Source organism: Microcaecilia unicolor, chromosome 2 (assembly GCF_901765095.1).
Source record: "Microcaecilia unicolor chromosome 2, aMicUni1.1, whole genome shotgun sequence".
NCBI lineage: Eukaryota > Metazoa > Chordata > Amphibia > Gymnophiona > Siphonopidae > Microcaecilia > Microcaecilia unicolor.
The window spans coordinates 553,010,210-553,026,687 of NC_044032.1; the positions used below are offsets into that span (position 1 = coordinate 553,010,210).

A 16,478-nucleotide genomic window follows, 5' to 3' on the forward strand; every position below is an offset into this window, starting at 1 on the left:
AACTAACTGCATAAAGTTAAATGAATATCCTATCAATTTAACCTCTTCTGACATGTGCTTCTGTTTCTGGAGTAGCCTAATGGTTAATGCAGCAGACTTTGAGCCAGGGGAACTGGGTTCAGTTCCCACTTGTGACTCTGGGCAATTCACTTAATCCTCCATTGCCCCAGGTACAAATAAGTACCTGTATATACTATGTAAACTGCTTTGAATGTAGTTGCAAAAATCACATTCCCTTTCCTGTAATGTGATAGTATTTTGGGCCAAGGTATAGAAGAAATCGACAAAGCCCTCATCATAATCTTTCCATAGCTGTTTTAAAATCTGCATTATTTAAACATTCCTATAGCGATGGGTGAGTGGCAAAGAGTAATATCATCTGACCTATAAACTTTGCAGAGTTACTGTCTTCAGAAACTTCAATTAATGACACTTGAAGCAGTATGGTTAGCTATTGATAATTTGGGTAAAACTTTATTTGAGCAATTTAAAGGTTTTAATATTCAGCCCTCCAAATTATCTAAAGTATATATAGAGCATACTGTAGCAGCTGGGCAGAAGGTAGAATCTTTGTAAACTAAGGGGGTCTTTTACAAAGATGTGCTAGTGTTTTTAGCACACGCTAATGATTAGCACATCCTAACGCTAGAGATGTCCATAGGAATATATGGGCATCTCTAGCATTCAGCACACGCTTATTTTTAGTGTACGCTAAAAACGCCTTTGTAAAAGACCCCCTAAAGTTATATAGTTGGAACCATCTGAAACTGCTCTGATTAATATGTTGATTGGAAGAAATTATGGAAAAGTTTACTAAAAGAAAACATTTACATCTTATAAACTTTCCAAGGCTGCCTTGGACGTAATCTAGGGATATGTGTGAGAGATATTTGATAGACATATAGCAGTTCACATTGGAACAACTTCCTTCAGTGACCCGAGTATTTTATATATTCTCCCTCTCTGTGGAATCAAGGAATGGGAATCAAGTTGAGGAACAATTAATGTCAGATAGTTTGAACATTTCTGAACACACTGAAATTTTTGGAGATAAGATCCAAGTGGCTACCATGATTATGACTTTTTGTTCGGAAGCTGGTTGTGATTTGGTTCTAAAGAAATTTGTTAGATATCAAAATCTTATTTTACAATGTAAAGGTATGGATCTTTCCAGATGTATCTAGAGCTACTCAGAAAAGGAAGAGGCAATTCTTGCTTTTATGTCCAAAGGCTCAACAAATCAGGGCTCAAAGTTTCCTTACATGTGTGTTAAAATACAAGGATATGAAATATATATTTTGAACTCTCTGAATTATCTTTTTGACTAATAAGAGTCCAGTCCCTCTCACCTTTATGGATCTCAAGAGGTACCTTGATGGTGACTGCTCTATGTCTGGATGCCTGCAGTAATAAATTAGCTAGGTTACTCATCAGCACAGCTTTAAGTTTTCTTGGTTTTTTTGGAGCTCTATATTAGCCTATTTTCCAATTTCATGGACTTTAATCTTGCCACTGATGCTTATAATGTAGAGCGCAAGTTTTCTTTATTATATTTTAGTGTGTTGTTGCTTATTACCCTGGTATTGCTTGATCAAGTGTTATACTTATGTTATTTTGTTTACATTTTGCACAAATAAAAAATAATAACAAAAAAATCTGGATATACCTAACACATGGAAAGTGTAATATGTCCATGATTTAGACACTTTGGGGCCCATTTTCAAAACACTAAGGGGGTCTTTTACTAAGGCGCACTTGCGTTTTTAGTGCATGCTAAAAATAGGCATAGGCTAACGTTTAGCACGTGCCTATTTTTAGCACATGCTAAAAACACAAGTGCACCTTAGTAAAAGACCCCCTTAGAGCCCTGTTTACCAAGGTGCGTTAGCTTTTTTAGCGCGCACTGATGCTAGAGACACCCATATATTCCTATGGGTGTCTCTAGCACTAGTGCATGCTAAAAATGTTAGCCTATAGTGCGGCTTAGTAAATAGGTCCCTTAGACATAAAAAATACCATAGTAATCTATGGTATTTTGTGCATCTAAGTGCTTTGCAGATGAGCCCCTTTATATACTTGCACATAGGTCACAAAAATTTTGACTTTTTTTAAGATCAAAAGTTGGGGGGGGGGGGGGGGGGGTAGGGGTAGGGGAGGAGCAACCTACAGAAGAGTCTACCAGCTTCCCCACTCACCCATGCTGACAGCAGCATTTTCTCTTCTGTTCCCTGTCCTCCCAGGGTTCCCTTCTAAGTGGCCGCAGTAGCTGCATGCTTAGTGTCTTCCTACTTTTCCCCATGCCGGTGCTTTTAGGCATACATCTTCCGTGGTGCTCAGTACTGCAGAGCATTTTCAGAGCTGGTGTGAGGCCTTGCTCTGCAGGCCCATGCTCAGATGTGCTGCTGGATGCACCTTCTGCCTGATAGGAAGTGCATCACAGGAGCTTCAGTGATGCACTTCCTATTGGGCAGAGGACACGTTTGGAAGTGTGTTTGAGTGCAGGCTTGCACAGGAAGGCCGTGCTCCAGCTCTGAAAATACTACTACTACTACTAATAATAATTAATTCTATAGCACTACTAAATGTACGCAACACTGTATCATAAACATGTAAGAGACAGTTCCTGCTCGACAGAGCTTATAATCTAATTAAGACAGATAAACAGGACAAATAAGGAATAATGGAATTACTTAAGGTGGGAATTATAAAGCAGACATGGGTACTGAATAAGTGAATAGGAGTTGGGAGTTAAAAACAGCTGCAAAAAGGTGGGCTTTTAGCCTAGATTTGAAGATGGCCAGAGCTGAAACTTGACGTACTGATTCAGGAAATCTATTTCAGGCATATGGTGGAGCAAGATAAAAGGAATGGAGCCTGGAGTTTGCAGTGGAGGAGAAGGGTACAAATAAAGATTTACCCAATGAACGGAATTCCTGGGGTGGGGTGGAGTGTAGGGAGAAAGAAGAGTGGAGAGGTACTGAGGAGCTGCAGAGTGAATGCACTTGTAAATCCATAAGAGGAGTTTGAATTGTTTGCGGAAACAAATAGGGAGTTAATGAAGTGACGAGGAGAGGTCAGAATATAAATCATGCAGCAGAATTTTGAACAGATTGAAGGGTAGGGAGATGGCTTAATGGGAGATCTGTAAGAAGAAATTTGCAATAGTCTAAGCGAGAGGTGATAAGAGTGTGGATATAAGTTTTGGTAGTGTGCTCAGAAAGGAAGGGACGAATTTTGGTGACGTTATAGACAAAGAATCGACAGGTTTTAGCAGTCTGTTGGATATGTGCTGAGCAAGAGAAAGGAGTCAAAATGACCCCAAGGTTATCAGCTGATGAGACAGGGAAGATGAGAGTGTTATCCACAGAGATAGAGAATGGGAGAAGAGGACAGGTGGGTTTAGGGGGAAAGAGAAGAAGCTCAGTCTTGGCCATGTTTAGTCTCAAATGGCAGTGTGATATCCAGGCAGCGATGTCAGACTGAGACCTGGATTCCTGCTGAAATGTCTGATGTGGAGAGGTAGATCTGGGAATCATCAGCATAAAGGTGATACTGAAAACCATGGGAGAAGATCAGAGCACCAAGGGACGAAGTACAGATGGAGAAAAGAAGAGGTTCAAAGCCCGAGCCCTGAGGTACATCAAGTGATAGTGGATAGAAGTGGAGGAGGATCCACCAGAGCATACACTAAAAGTGCAATAGGAGAGATAAGAAGAAAACCAAGAAAGAACAGAGCCCTGAAATCCAAGTGAGGACAGAGTATCAAGGAATAGCTGGTAATCAACAGTGTCAAAAGCAGCAGATAGATTGAGAAGGATGGGGCTATAATAGAGACCTTTGGATCTGACCAGGAACAGATCATTGAAGACTTTAGCAAGGAAAGCACTGGGGAAAGAGGTATCACTGACAGCACCAGCATGGAAAGGGGAGGGGGCAGAATATTTGCAGCTGCTGCAGCTGGAAGGAGGACCCTTGGGGAGATAGGGAGGGGAAGGAGAAATGCTGGAACTGGTGTAGAAGGGGAAGGACAAGGTGACCTATATTCAAGTTATCTCATTGACATAGAAACTAAGGAGGAACGTAGGGGGTAACCTAACTCTGGGGGCAACTTATAGGCAAGTGTATATGGTAATTCCTGTAGCTGAGAGTGGTAATCAGACTTATTTTCTTTACTCTGTCTTGCAGTCTTGCAGAAGTCGCAGTCCTTCCCCTGTCAGGAGAAGTGGAACTCCAAGTAAGTGCTCAGTGTTTAATGCAACATGCTTAATCTAACAAATGCTTGAACCTTTAAACAAAGTAATGATACATTGTGGATTCTGTGTTTGCAGACTTGAAATCTGTCAGTCCGAAATTCAAAAGGGCGTATCTGATTAACAGAGCCTACTAACTAGATAAGTCTTTGTGACCCCAACATTCAGCGGCACTATCCAGATAGTGCCACTGAATATTTTCTGTGACCTAAGTGGATAGTGGCTGAATATTGCTGATATCCAGATATTTGGCAGCAATCACTATACAGATAATGCCACTGAATATCCCGATATTATTTACTTGTGTTGACCAGCATTTTAAAAATCACTGACTGCAGTGGGCTCCATATTAATCCCTCTGTTTACTGAACTAGGCTTTTGCATACTTTATTGAAAAAAATGCTATCCCCAGAGTCATATGCTTATGGATACCTGCTGCAATTTAGAAATCAGTGTGGAACCCTGGCATTCAGTTCATTGTGCTTTAAACTAGAATCCTTGTGTGAATAGATATTTGCTCCACGTAACTATTAATACTTTCTACAAAAAATATTACCCTTGACTGTAGCCTAAAGATGTGGGAGATTTCTATTGATAAGCCAGTAGCTTAGCAATAAGTTATCCCATTGCCAATAATAAATACCAGTATGAACAATTACCCTTTTATAAAATACTTGTATTGAATCACTATCATCATTATCATTGCACCCCTTAGTCTTTTTGGTTTGTAGGAGATAGTTGTGGAAGCTGTTCTTCTTGCCCAAGGTCCTTTCCTGTCCTGAGCCACGTGTACTGCTCTTTGGATGTCTAGTCTAGTCCAGTCCACTCCCGGATATCATCCAGCCATCATCTTTTCAGCCTTCCTCTTTTCCTCACTCATTTGGCTCTTCCAAGTATCACAGCTTTTATCGACCTGTCATCTTCCATCCTACAGATGTGTCCAAATCTTGCCAGTTTCCATTGGATAACAGACAATAATACTCTTACAGAACGATATAAATGCAATTAGAACAAATACGTCATTTAAAAATATGTAGTTTCATAAAGGATATAGGGGATAGATTTAGATGCCACTTTCATTTGGAAAGCAGAGAATTCTTCAGCTACTCTAAAGGCTCATTTTCCAAAGAAAGTTGAGATTAGAATTAAAATGTCCAGGTCGGGCCACGGTCACTTTCGGCAGTATCTTACAAAAGGCACTGACAAATGTGGAGCTTTTTTACAAAAGATGTATAAGGACGTGTGGGAGTGCACGTATGTTTGCTGGCACACACAGTGGGAGCCCTCATTTTAGAAATTTACACATGAAAAAATTGTGCAGCATAAATATTTTTATTTATTTAATTAATTTATTTATTAGGATTTATTTACCGCCTTTTTGAAGGAATTCACTCAAGAATAGATCAAACGTGAGCAATAGGCAATTACAGCAGTAAAAATATTCAAATAACAATGCAAAGTATGGCATGGTATACTGCTTACAATGTCAACACAATACGTAATAGAACATTTTAATTGATAGTGAAGGGTAAAGCAAAGATGTAACATATAGATAGGTAAGAGAGTAAGAAGAGTTAGAAAGTAAGGTGACCGATTTAAAGAAAGTTGCACATGAGGTCAGAGAGATTGTTAAATATTATCTCAGCTAGGGTAGGAGTGGATAAACATGTCCTTCTGCAGTATGTGCAGCCAGAGTCACTTCTTGTGTGTGGGTGTGAGACTAAAACAGTTAGTTTTTTGTTGTTGTTACATTTGTACCCTGCGCTTTCCCACTCATGGCAGGCTCAATGCGGCTTACATGGGGCAATGGAGGGTTAAGTGACTTGCCCAGAGTCACAAGGAGCTGCCTGTGCCTGAAGTGGGAATTGAACTCAGTTCCCCAGGACCAAAGTCCACCACCCTAACCACTAGGCCACTCCTCCACAGTTACTGCTTACATTAACCCTTTAGTGTCCAATGTTCCTGTAATAAGCCATATAGGAACAGATTGATGGGAACATTGGACACTAAAGGGTTTTAAAGGCCTGGTTGAAGAGCCAAGCTTTTACCTGCTCCCCGAAGTAAAGACAGTCTTTTGTTAAGCGGAGCCTTTCAGGCAGTGCATTCCAGAGTGTGGGGGCTTGCGAGTTTCACATCGTGTAATGTCTTTTGGAGAAAATGTGGTTAGTGATAGTCCTTGGGAGGACCTTAGTGTCCTTGGCGGTATGTGGAGGATCATCCTATTCTTCAGGTACTCGGGGCCATTTCCTTTCCAGGTCCTTGAAGATAAGACATAGAGTTTTAAATTTAGCCCTGTACTTTACTGGTAGCCAATGAAGGTTTTGCAAAAATGGTGTGATGTGGTCACGCTGCTTGCAACCTTCTATGAGTCTTGCTGCTGCATTCTGAATCAACTGAAGCTGGTGCAGGCCCTTTGTAGTCAGACCATTGAATTGTGCATTGGAGTAATCTAGTCTTGATGTTATCATGGCATGCACAACTGGAATAAGATTTACCTAGCTGTCACAAATAGTAGAAGCAGCATTTGAAGGTTGCTTGGATTTGGGGAATCAGAGTAAGTGTTGAATCTAATTGTATTTCAAGGTTCCTGACTTGTGATTTGAGGGGGAGTTCGTACTTCCAAAAAGGGATTTTGATGTCAGATATGTATCAACTTGTGTTAGGGACTCATAGAAGCTTGGTTTTAATTGGGTTCAGGCAACGTTTATTGTGTTTAGCCCATTCTTGAATTGATGTTAGACAGGTAATCAGTTTATTCAAGGCTGTAGGTAAGTCAGGTTCAATGGGTATGAGTAGCTGCACATCATCCGTGTAGATGTAGAACTGAGTGTCCATTGACCGAATCAGCTCAGCTAGTGGCTTGAACAGAATAGGTGACAGTATCGATCCTTGTGGTACACCGAAGGTCAGTATCCATAGTGGTGATGAGTTGCTGCCAAACATTATGGATTGTTGCCTGTCTGACAGATTGGATCTTAACTAGGCAAGACTGTTCCATTGATACCTGTTTCTGTCAGTCATACTAGCATGATATCATGATCCACAGTGTCAAAAGCTGCTGAGAAATCTAGCAGTACTAACATCGAGGCGAATCCCTTGTCTCAGTTTCTGTGAAGATCATCTAGTAGGGATACAAGGACCATTTCTGTTCCATAACCGGGTCTGAATCCAGATTGTCATGGCTCTAGCCAGTTTCTCTCTTCTAACCAATCATTGAGTTGAACACAGACTGTTTATTCTATGAGTTTCCCTCTCTTGGAAGAAGGTTCCAGATAAAACCCTTTTAGTGACTCTACAGTCTCTGGAGGTCTTCTCCCCAGATGGTAAGCTCCCCTGTAAGCCTTTCATTTTTTAGGAGGGCTTTTTGAACTTTCTCCTGATGGGACTCTGTTACTGGTTCCTTTGTGTCCAACAAAAATTGAATTGAACCTGCCATTAATCCTCATTACTTGAGGTAGCAGTTTCTTTTTCTCTGGTGTATAAGACTTCAAGACTTATAGTGGAAAGGATTTTGATTTTTTGCTATAGTACCTGCCTTCTTAGACTGAATGCTGTCTGATTAACAAAGGTAATCCTTTAAACATTAATACGACCTATGTTAACTGGAAGCACTGACTTATTATTAATAAGCATGCTGGCATTAACAGAAGGTACTACAACTGTGTTCTAGTTTAACAATAAGTAAGCAATTACGGAAGTGCACCAATATATTTGTAAACTGAACCATTACAATTCTACATTGAGCATTCTAAATCTGTCCTGTGTCCTCCGTAGCTAGCTGGATTTTCAGGATATCCTAAATGACTACACATGAAATACAATTGCATATGTTGGATTTCCATTGTATGCGGATATAGCTCATGCATATTCATTGTAAATCTAAAATTAGTATGTCGAGAAAAAACATTCTTAGATCTTTCCCAGCTGCAAACAATTTTACTGTCCACTATTGTGAGCCAATTAAATTACTGTAATATTGTGCTGCTGGGTTTACCAGATTTGCAAATATGCAGATTACAAACAGTACAGAACACAGCAGCAAAATTGGCTCTATGGGGTATATCTACCAATCATGCTACTCCGTTTCTTAGAAGAGTATGTTGGCTTCCAATGAAGACTAGAATCCATTTAAAACTTTTATTGCTTGTTTTTAAAGTTTTATATGGTTTGGCTCCTGATTACGTATGTACAATGATCTCGCCATACATAGCTGGAAGGTCTCTGTGCTCTTCCCAAGAAATTGATCTGACAATTCCATCTAATTTCCAATGGTGAAAAATTTCAACTTGAAAAGATCTACTGTAGGTTGTGGACCTGAGCTCTGGAATAAACTACTAAGCAGCTTGAAAGAGAGAAATTACTGTTATACATTCAGAGTTTCTATGAAAACATATGTTTGATTATTATTTAGTGAGGGAATAAATCTATTAAGGATGTTTTAGATTTAAATTTTATATATAATTCCAGGTTGTTAGCCCATTTTTGTATGACTTGTGATCTACCTTGAGCCATTGAATTTGGTTAAACATAATATAAATGATTAGATTAGATTAGATTGTGGATATACTGGAAAGCCAACTGGATGTGGGGTCCCCAGGACATTTTCAGGAAACCTTGCCCTGTGTGGAGGCCATACATTCTCATGAGATCTCTGTGTAATTCATTTCCCTCCGTAAAGAACTATCCTATATAATAGAAGCTCATGGCTTGATTATTCATTGAACTTTGTAATAAGGTTGAAACAGCACATACAGATTTGCAGGTGCTGTTTTGCTCATGTGCTAAATTACATGCAAGAAATGTGCTGTGGGAAATTTAGCCTCATTCAATATGTCAGGCTTCATGTGTTCTAGGACAGCAGTGCAGTGTTCTAGGACAGCAGTGCACTTATATGACTGCCATAGATTCTGTTGAAGCCTATCTATTCAGTGTAATCCCTCCTCTTACCTATTCTGATCACACTTATTTGTGCCTAGTTCATTTCATACAGGGATACTCAATTTTAGTCCTGGAGGGCCACAAAGAGGTCTGATTTTATGATAGCCAAAATATGCACATTTACTTTGCATTCTTAGACCAAATCTATGCAACTGTATCTTATAAATATCCTTGCGGATGTCTTAAAAACCAGAATTGTTTTCACATCTGAAGAACTGGTGCTTTGTACTCCTGCTTGTACCAAAACATAGACTCTGAGGGTGACTCATGTCACAGCAAAACTAACAGTGACTTCTTAATATATACATTGTTGATAAGCTGCCCTGATGAAGATGACAGGTCCAATTGACAGGATTTGATACACAGCACAGTATCCTAACCCTCCCTTTTTAGCCTGGAGACTAGGCTGTGTTGTAATGTTCCCCTAGTGTGATACCTTGAAACTTCAATGTACAAAACCCCTAAATATGAAAGTTATCTCTTTTGTATTGAAGAGCATCCAGGAGAAACTTTAGTGTGTGATAATGAAATTTTATTTTTCTTCAATAGGATTCTAATTAACTGGATATGTGTCTGACTCTGTTCATCGGGATCTGTCAAACTTCAGTGGTGCTTCATTCTGTTTCACGAGTACCTCAAACAAACCTCATTTAAGATAATGTGAATGGCAGTTATATATCACTCTAGATGGAGAGCCCAATATTGCTAGGGCTTAAGGGGGAATTAATCAAGGGGCATTATGGCCTTAACGCACGATAAGGGAATTAGCACACACCAAATGTCAAAGCCCATTCTATATCTATGGCCATAATGCCCCTTGATGAATTCCCCCCTTAGTGTGTTTCTATAGTTTCTGTAATACTGTTACATGTGGGGGGGTTTTGTTGTTGTTGTTTTTACAATAGACATTAATTCAACAAATTTGATAAGGAATTGCATGATCTTTTGTAATCAAATTCATTTGACACTTGATGTACAATTCTTTGTGTCCCATGCTATGTTACTACAATATTGTACAAGCCAGGAAATCATGTACTGTATAACATTAATGATACCAAATGAATTCTTCATTTTATAGAACTCTGTATGTAACTCACAATACTATTATCAACTTAAGAATACATTGTGATAATGGAATTGCTAAAGACTATGAGCCTGACTCGGTCTTACCCTTTAGGGCATGTAAGTCTAAATTTATAACTGCACACCTGTATGAAATGTGTATGTGTAATTTTCTTTGGGCTAACTTTGCCAAATTTTCAAAGTGAAAGTATACCGACAGGTTTATACCAGCACAGACTTTCAGGGTTATCTTACACCTATAAAATATACATGAGAATTCCACCCCAAACCTGCCTCTGGAAATGCCTTTGCTTACTCTGGGCAAATTTGCACACAAAGCTGGTATGCATGTAAGTTTGGCCGCATTTTGGGCGGGCACTTTTATAAAAGTCCATCCCCACAGGTAAAAGCGCTGTTATACCCATGAAAGTGCTTTTGGAAAATTATTCTCAGGAGAATTGCACAGTAGTAAAGATTGAACTAGTGAATGGGATCAGTCTTTTTCTAGCCACAATCAACTGTGTGTGTTCTACACACCTGCAGAGAAAGCTGGACTTGAGCCCTACATCAGGAGATCGTGTATTTTTCCATCAGTTCCTAATAGACGGAGACATTTCTAGCACTGGTACGTGAGAACATTAAAGTAAATGGGAGACAAAGGTTTGTTTCTACATGTTTATTTGGAAAGGTATACTTGCTCCAACAGAGGCAATAACCAAAGTCATTTTCATGGGCAAATCAGTGTTTTATCTGCAGAAATTAGTGATTTGAAAATTGGCCTTATTGCAGTTAAAATTACATGGGCTACTATATAATGTGCATAATTCTACCTGCACAGACAGATGGCATTCCAGAGGGCATGTTTACACATAGATTACTTTTTCAAAATCTGCACACTTTCCCCCAGATTCTATATAGGTCGCCCAAATTTGGGCATGGAGTCCAGATCTGTGAGCAAACTAAGTAGTTAAGCCGCTAACAATCAATTATTGATGTTGATTGGCACTAATTAGAACTTGCACGCAAATCTGCCTGTGCACTATTCTATAACACTGCATTCCTAAATTGTCTTGTGTGCAGAATATGCGCTCTGAGGGGAATTTAAAAAAAAAGGCTGCGTAAAGGATAACTGACTGACTGGTTGGCCGCCTGCCCCTGAGCCTTGGTGGGCCCTTCCCAGCCCATGGGAAAGGAAGTAAGGAAGGCTATTTGGCTGGCTGCCCCCCCCCCCCCCCCCCCACTGAACGTCAGCAAGCCCTCCCAGACCTACCTGAGCACACCCTGGTGATGTAGTGGGCTTTTCGGGGGCAGGAAAGAACGCCACTCTTTCCTGCCCACTGCCACTGCTCTCTGGCTAGTGCCACCGCTTCATCAAAATGGCCACCGAGACTTCAAGCGGTAATCTCATGTGACTGCCGCAGGAAGTCTCGGCAGCCATTTGGAAGAAGCGGTGGCACCGGACCAGAGCAGAGGTAGCTGGCATGAAAGAGTGGGTTTCTTTCTTGCCCTGAAGAGGTACTCCTCCAACCTCACAGGTGGGGGTGGCTGAAAATGTTTGGTTGATGTGTGGCTGCAGTAAGGGAGGGAGGGAGGAGGGCTGTAAAAAAAGGTGGATGGTGTGTGGTTGCAGGGAGGGGGGTTGTAATGTTGGTTAAATTACGACAAACTTACAGAATTTGCAAATTTTGTGTGCAGAATTATGAATTTATTTGCACAGAATTTTAATTTTTTTGGTGCAGAATTCTGGCAGAATTAACCTTGCAATGTAAACACATAGCTTACCAGAATTTCAGTTTGCCTCAGAGTTGCTTAAATGTTTTAAAATTCGATTTAACCAAAACTAATTGGTTCAAAAGCAGTCTAATTAGTAGTTCAATATCTCAGTTAGCAGTAAACGATGTCAATGTACAGGCTGGAAATTATTCTCTAGTAGGATGATAGATATCAAGTGAAGCAAAATGACTGATGTTGCAAATGAATATGATCAGTGGACTGTGTGATGTGTGATTATTGCAATACAGTGTTACACATGATCCAAGTAGTAATAAAATAGTTTTTTTTGTGTGTGAGAAGTGCATATGTTTTATATCCTTTCTCAGATTGTCAAAAATGCGTGTCCTGCACAGCAGCACTTTCATCACTAAGTTGAAGTGAATAAATGACGGGTGGGGAGGGCACACCGTGATTGTATTTTAAGGGTTTCATTTCTGGGATTCATTTTTGCTGTGTATTTATGTTTTATTTTCACATTGAGGGTGGTCCTCAGTACATGTTTCACAGTTTGGACTTAGGTCACGGGTGGAGGGGTTAGAGAAGAGAGGCTAGCAGTGCAAGGAATAGAGATGCATGAGGGTCTTAGTGAGAAAGCACTTGGAAGGAAGGCAAGTTACCATTTGCCCATCCTGAAGCTGTCACTGTCACTGTCACCACAAGAAATCATCTGCCGAGAACAGTTTACGCTTCTGGAGACCCAGCCTACTAGCTCAGCAAAGGCTCTACATTCCACCTCTGCAAATATGGATAGAGAAATTGTTTCTGCTGCTTTTTGGGTTGTGCAGTTCACTACTAGTTGAAACATTTTGCTACTGTTATCCCCACGCTGTGGAGTTTGGTGACTCCACAAGTGATAATGTATGCATTGTACCTTATCAGTGTACACTTTTGGTCCATTCACGAGAAAGAGTATAGGTATGCATGTCTGCTAAAAGTACCATTCAGGTGATTTCACTGTTGACCATGTTTTTACTTGCCTCAATAAATTTGTTTGTTTTTATTCGGTGTGAAGGTTTAGGATTTCTAGGCAACCAGAGAACTGTTCTCTTGAGTTTGCTTTAAACAAGATCAACTTTTTAGTATTTTATTGTAAAAAAAAAAAACCCCAAACTATTTTGCTTGCTTTTCTGGGATATTATTTGTAATTGTTAAGTACACTGCCACATTATTTGTTACTGTTGTACCTTAGCTCCTCTTTTTGGAATAGAAATGGATCTGCATTTACATAAAACAATGTGCAATTTTCCATAGTTAAAACCTGAGAGTGATCCATCACCTTTTTTGAAATTGAAGGATAGCATTTGAAAGCAAGGGGAGCTGAACATATCATGCTGCTGTGATCTACATTGAGGAGCAGAAGCTGGTGTTTCAGTTGTAGGTGCTAGGATGTGGCTGCATTGTAGGTGTAGAAAGAACAGCAAGCCACCAAATGAAGACAATACCATAACAGGACTCTGTAAGCCACATTGAACCTGCAAATAGGTGGGAAAATGTGGGATACAAATGCAATAAATAATAATAATAAGATAGGAGAAATAAGGCTCTAATTGCACCAAAAAACAGATTGCCCGATGAGGCCACATTGCAGCTACAAGGCTGCAACAGGGGCAGTAACTAGAGGGGGATACAGAGATTCTGCATGAAGTGCTTGGTGGCTGATTGAAGTGTGTTTTGTCTGTTCCCCTCTAGTTACTGCCTCTGCCGCAGCCCTGTAGGTGAAACATGGCCGTGACGGGCATTGTGTTTCTTGGTGCAATTAAAACCTTTATTCTATCTTTTGTGGTCTGCTGTTTTTTTGCATCACAGATCTCTGCCTCTGTTTGATCCCCCATTATAGTTGTTACAACACATTGCTTTGCTGATTTAATACAGTGGACAAAAAGGGGCTAAAGGAGTCAGCTCTCAAGTAAACCATTCTTATGCTCAGTACCTTGAAAGTGTTGGTTTTTTTTTTTAAGAAAAAGAGCAAATCAATTCATTTCCCTCTTGATGATTGAGAAATCATCACCTGTACAGATAATTCTGCAGGGTGTCCAATCGATATCCATCGATGCAAGGTACTACAGTTTGAAAATGAAGGAACCCAAACTAAACCTATCTATGCCTGTGGAGCTGAAATAAGCTCTAACCAGAGCAATCCATGTAACAAATAAATGGCTAAACCAGGAAAAATGCTGAAGATAAATCTAAATATTACAAACGCAAAAGTGTGGAAAATGGAGGATAAGAGCTAGTTATTAACCTTTGCTTTCTGACAATGAAAGTAATACACTTCTGAAGTTGAGAGAGGAAACAAGAATGCTGGAGACAGAGGCATCTGCTATGTTACACAGTCAAGCCGGCAATTGTGATTTCTGTATTGACCAGATCTCAGCTGCTTTTCTTGCTGGTAAAGCAACTGCACCACTCCCACTGCTGAAGATATCTATCCCCTTATACTGTTTAGCATTTCTTTAGCTTTGTGCTACCTAGGGCAGGTATATTCTTATCCAACTAAACAGCATGAAAAACTGAGTTTGGCGTCTCCCTTTTTTAAACTTTATTCTTACTCCTTGATTATTTTCATCCTAAGACTTTACACTTTTTTTTTGCATAAATGTATTCAGTGACTTTATAAACCTCTCCACTGTGTAATGATATAACTACCTTTCTTACACTCCACCCCTGCCACATCATCTTGAACAGACACTTCTGCAGTCACTCATCATTTATTGTTTCTCTTTTTCTGATGTAGCTGAAAATTCTGATCACGGTCAGAATAGACACGCCCAAATTTGCTTAGCACAGGGTCGGCAACCTTTCAAAGAAGAAGAGCCCCCGCACTCATACATGATGCATATAGCACATATGTTAACAGAGTTAAATCTGGAACTGGGTGCCCCAATTTAGATGGCCAAAGTAGCAGGCTAGGGGACCTATTCTATAATGGCACTTATGCAAGTAATTGCCATTATAGAATACTAGATGCCTACATGCATTTGGATTTCCTCACCTTTTTCAGTAGTAGTTCAAGTTGAGTTACATTCAGGTACACTGGGTATTTCCCTATCTGACTCACAAGCTAAGTTTGTACCTGAGGCAATGGAGGGTTAACTGACTTGCCCAAGATCACAAGGAGCAGGAACCAGCCACCTCTGGATGTCAAGACTGGTGCTTTAACCGCTAGGCCACTCCTCCACTCCATTTAAGTGCTAACATTTATGCCAGGTCCATGGCTGGCATAAACATTAGCGCCTAAATTGGGCACTTACATGCATAATTTATAGTATTCTATAAGTTAAGAGCATAAATGTTGGCCCAGCCTATGATTTTTGCCCATCTTCCTCCCCTGTGAATGCCCTCTTTGCATATAAACGCTTAGGCATTTGTGCACATAACTTATAGAATACTGTGGAGCTCGCATTTATAGTGTGAGCATACATTCACCCACATAAATGTTAGTATTCTATAAATTTAAGTGCACAAATGGTGCTGCTATAGAATGAGGGAGTAAATATACACACACACACACACACACACACACACACACACACACACACACACACACACACACACACACACACACACACTAATACATATACAACATAAAGCAAACTAAGGAATTATTTACTAGCACCTTGCACTAAAGACATTTACTCTAGGGCCCAGTGCATAAAAAATACAATATAAAAGCATAAAGGGCAATTCTATAACAGGGCATCCAAATTTATACACCACTTGAGCATGTAAGTGTACAGAATAATGTCATCTTTGTGGGTAAGTGTACACTTAGCAGAAACAGAGGAGTGGGAAATAGACTAGGCAATCCAGAGACAAATGAGGAGACTTCAGTCGATATGGATCAATTTATTGGTGAAGACTTGACACAGTACCATGTTTCGGCTGGTAGCCTGCATCAGGAGTATAATAAAATAACAATAAGGTGACATTAAAACTGGCAGTAATGCTACAACATGTATAAATAAATTATTAATATAAAATGTTGTAATTAATATTAAAAAATTGCCAATGTAACATAATCAAAAGAAAAAAGCAACACTGGGCCTTCAGAACTAGGACAACAGGAGTACTTTATTAATCAATGACCCGACACGGGCCGTGTTTCGGCGCCAACAGAGGCGCCTGCTTCAGGGGTCTAAATAAACACATAAATACATATAAAAATTCATATAGAAATTAATACAGTGAAACACAATGGACGCATCGTATAAATTTTAAAACATAGACAATGTGTCAAAATAAAAATGATATTAATAAAATATCAATAATATATCATGTTAAGACTAGAATGACAACAACCAGAGAAAACAGAATAATATCTATAATGCAAATAGTTAGAAATTTGACATCATATAGATAGAGAGAAATATCATGTTATAGTTCAAAATGTACAAAGAGTTTTCAATGAAAAGCTTAAAAATTTTAAAAAGTGAAAATTGCCCTGATGGGCTTGTT

The 16,478-nt window shown here is 39.6% G+C and overlaps 1 protein-coding gene across 2 annotated transcripts in view; it reads left to right on the forward strand.

The window, feature by feature from the left end:
• Positions 1-11,445, forward strand: part of SPATA18 (spermatogenesis associated 18) — a 195,962-nt gene extending 184,517 nt beyond the window's left edge. For both annotated transcript variants that reach the window (XM_030191371.1, XM_030191372.1), the window contains 2 exons: positions 4,186-4,234; positions 9,738-11,445. In XM_030191371.1, the coding sequence (XP_030047231.1) occupies positions 4,186-4,234; positions 9,738-9,745 (57 nt within the window). In that variant the 3' untranslated portion in view covers positions 9,746-11,445. The remainder of the gene's footprint in view (positions 1-4,185; positions 4,235-9,737) is intronic.
• Positions 11,446-16,478: the final 5,033 nt, after the last annotated feature.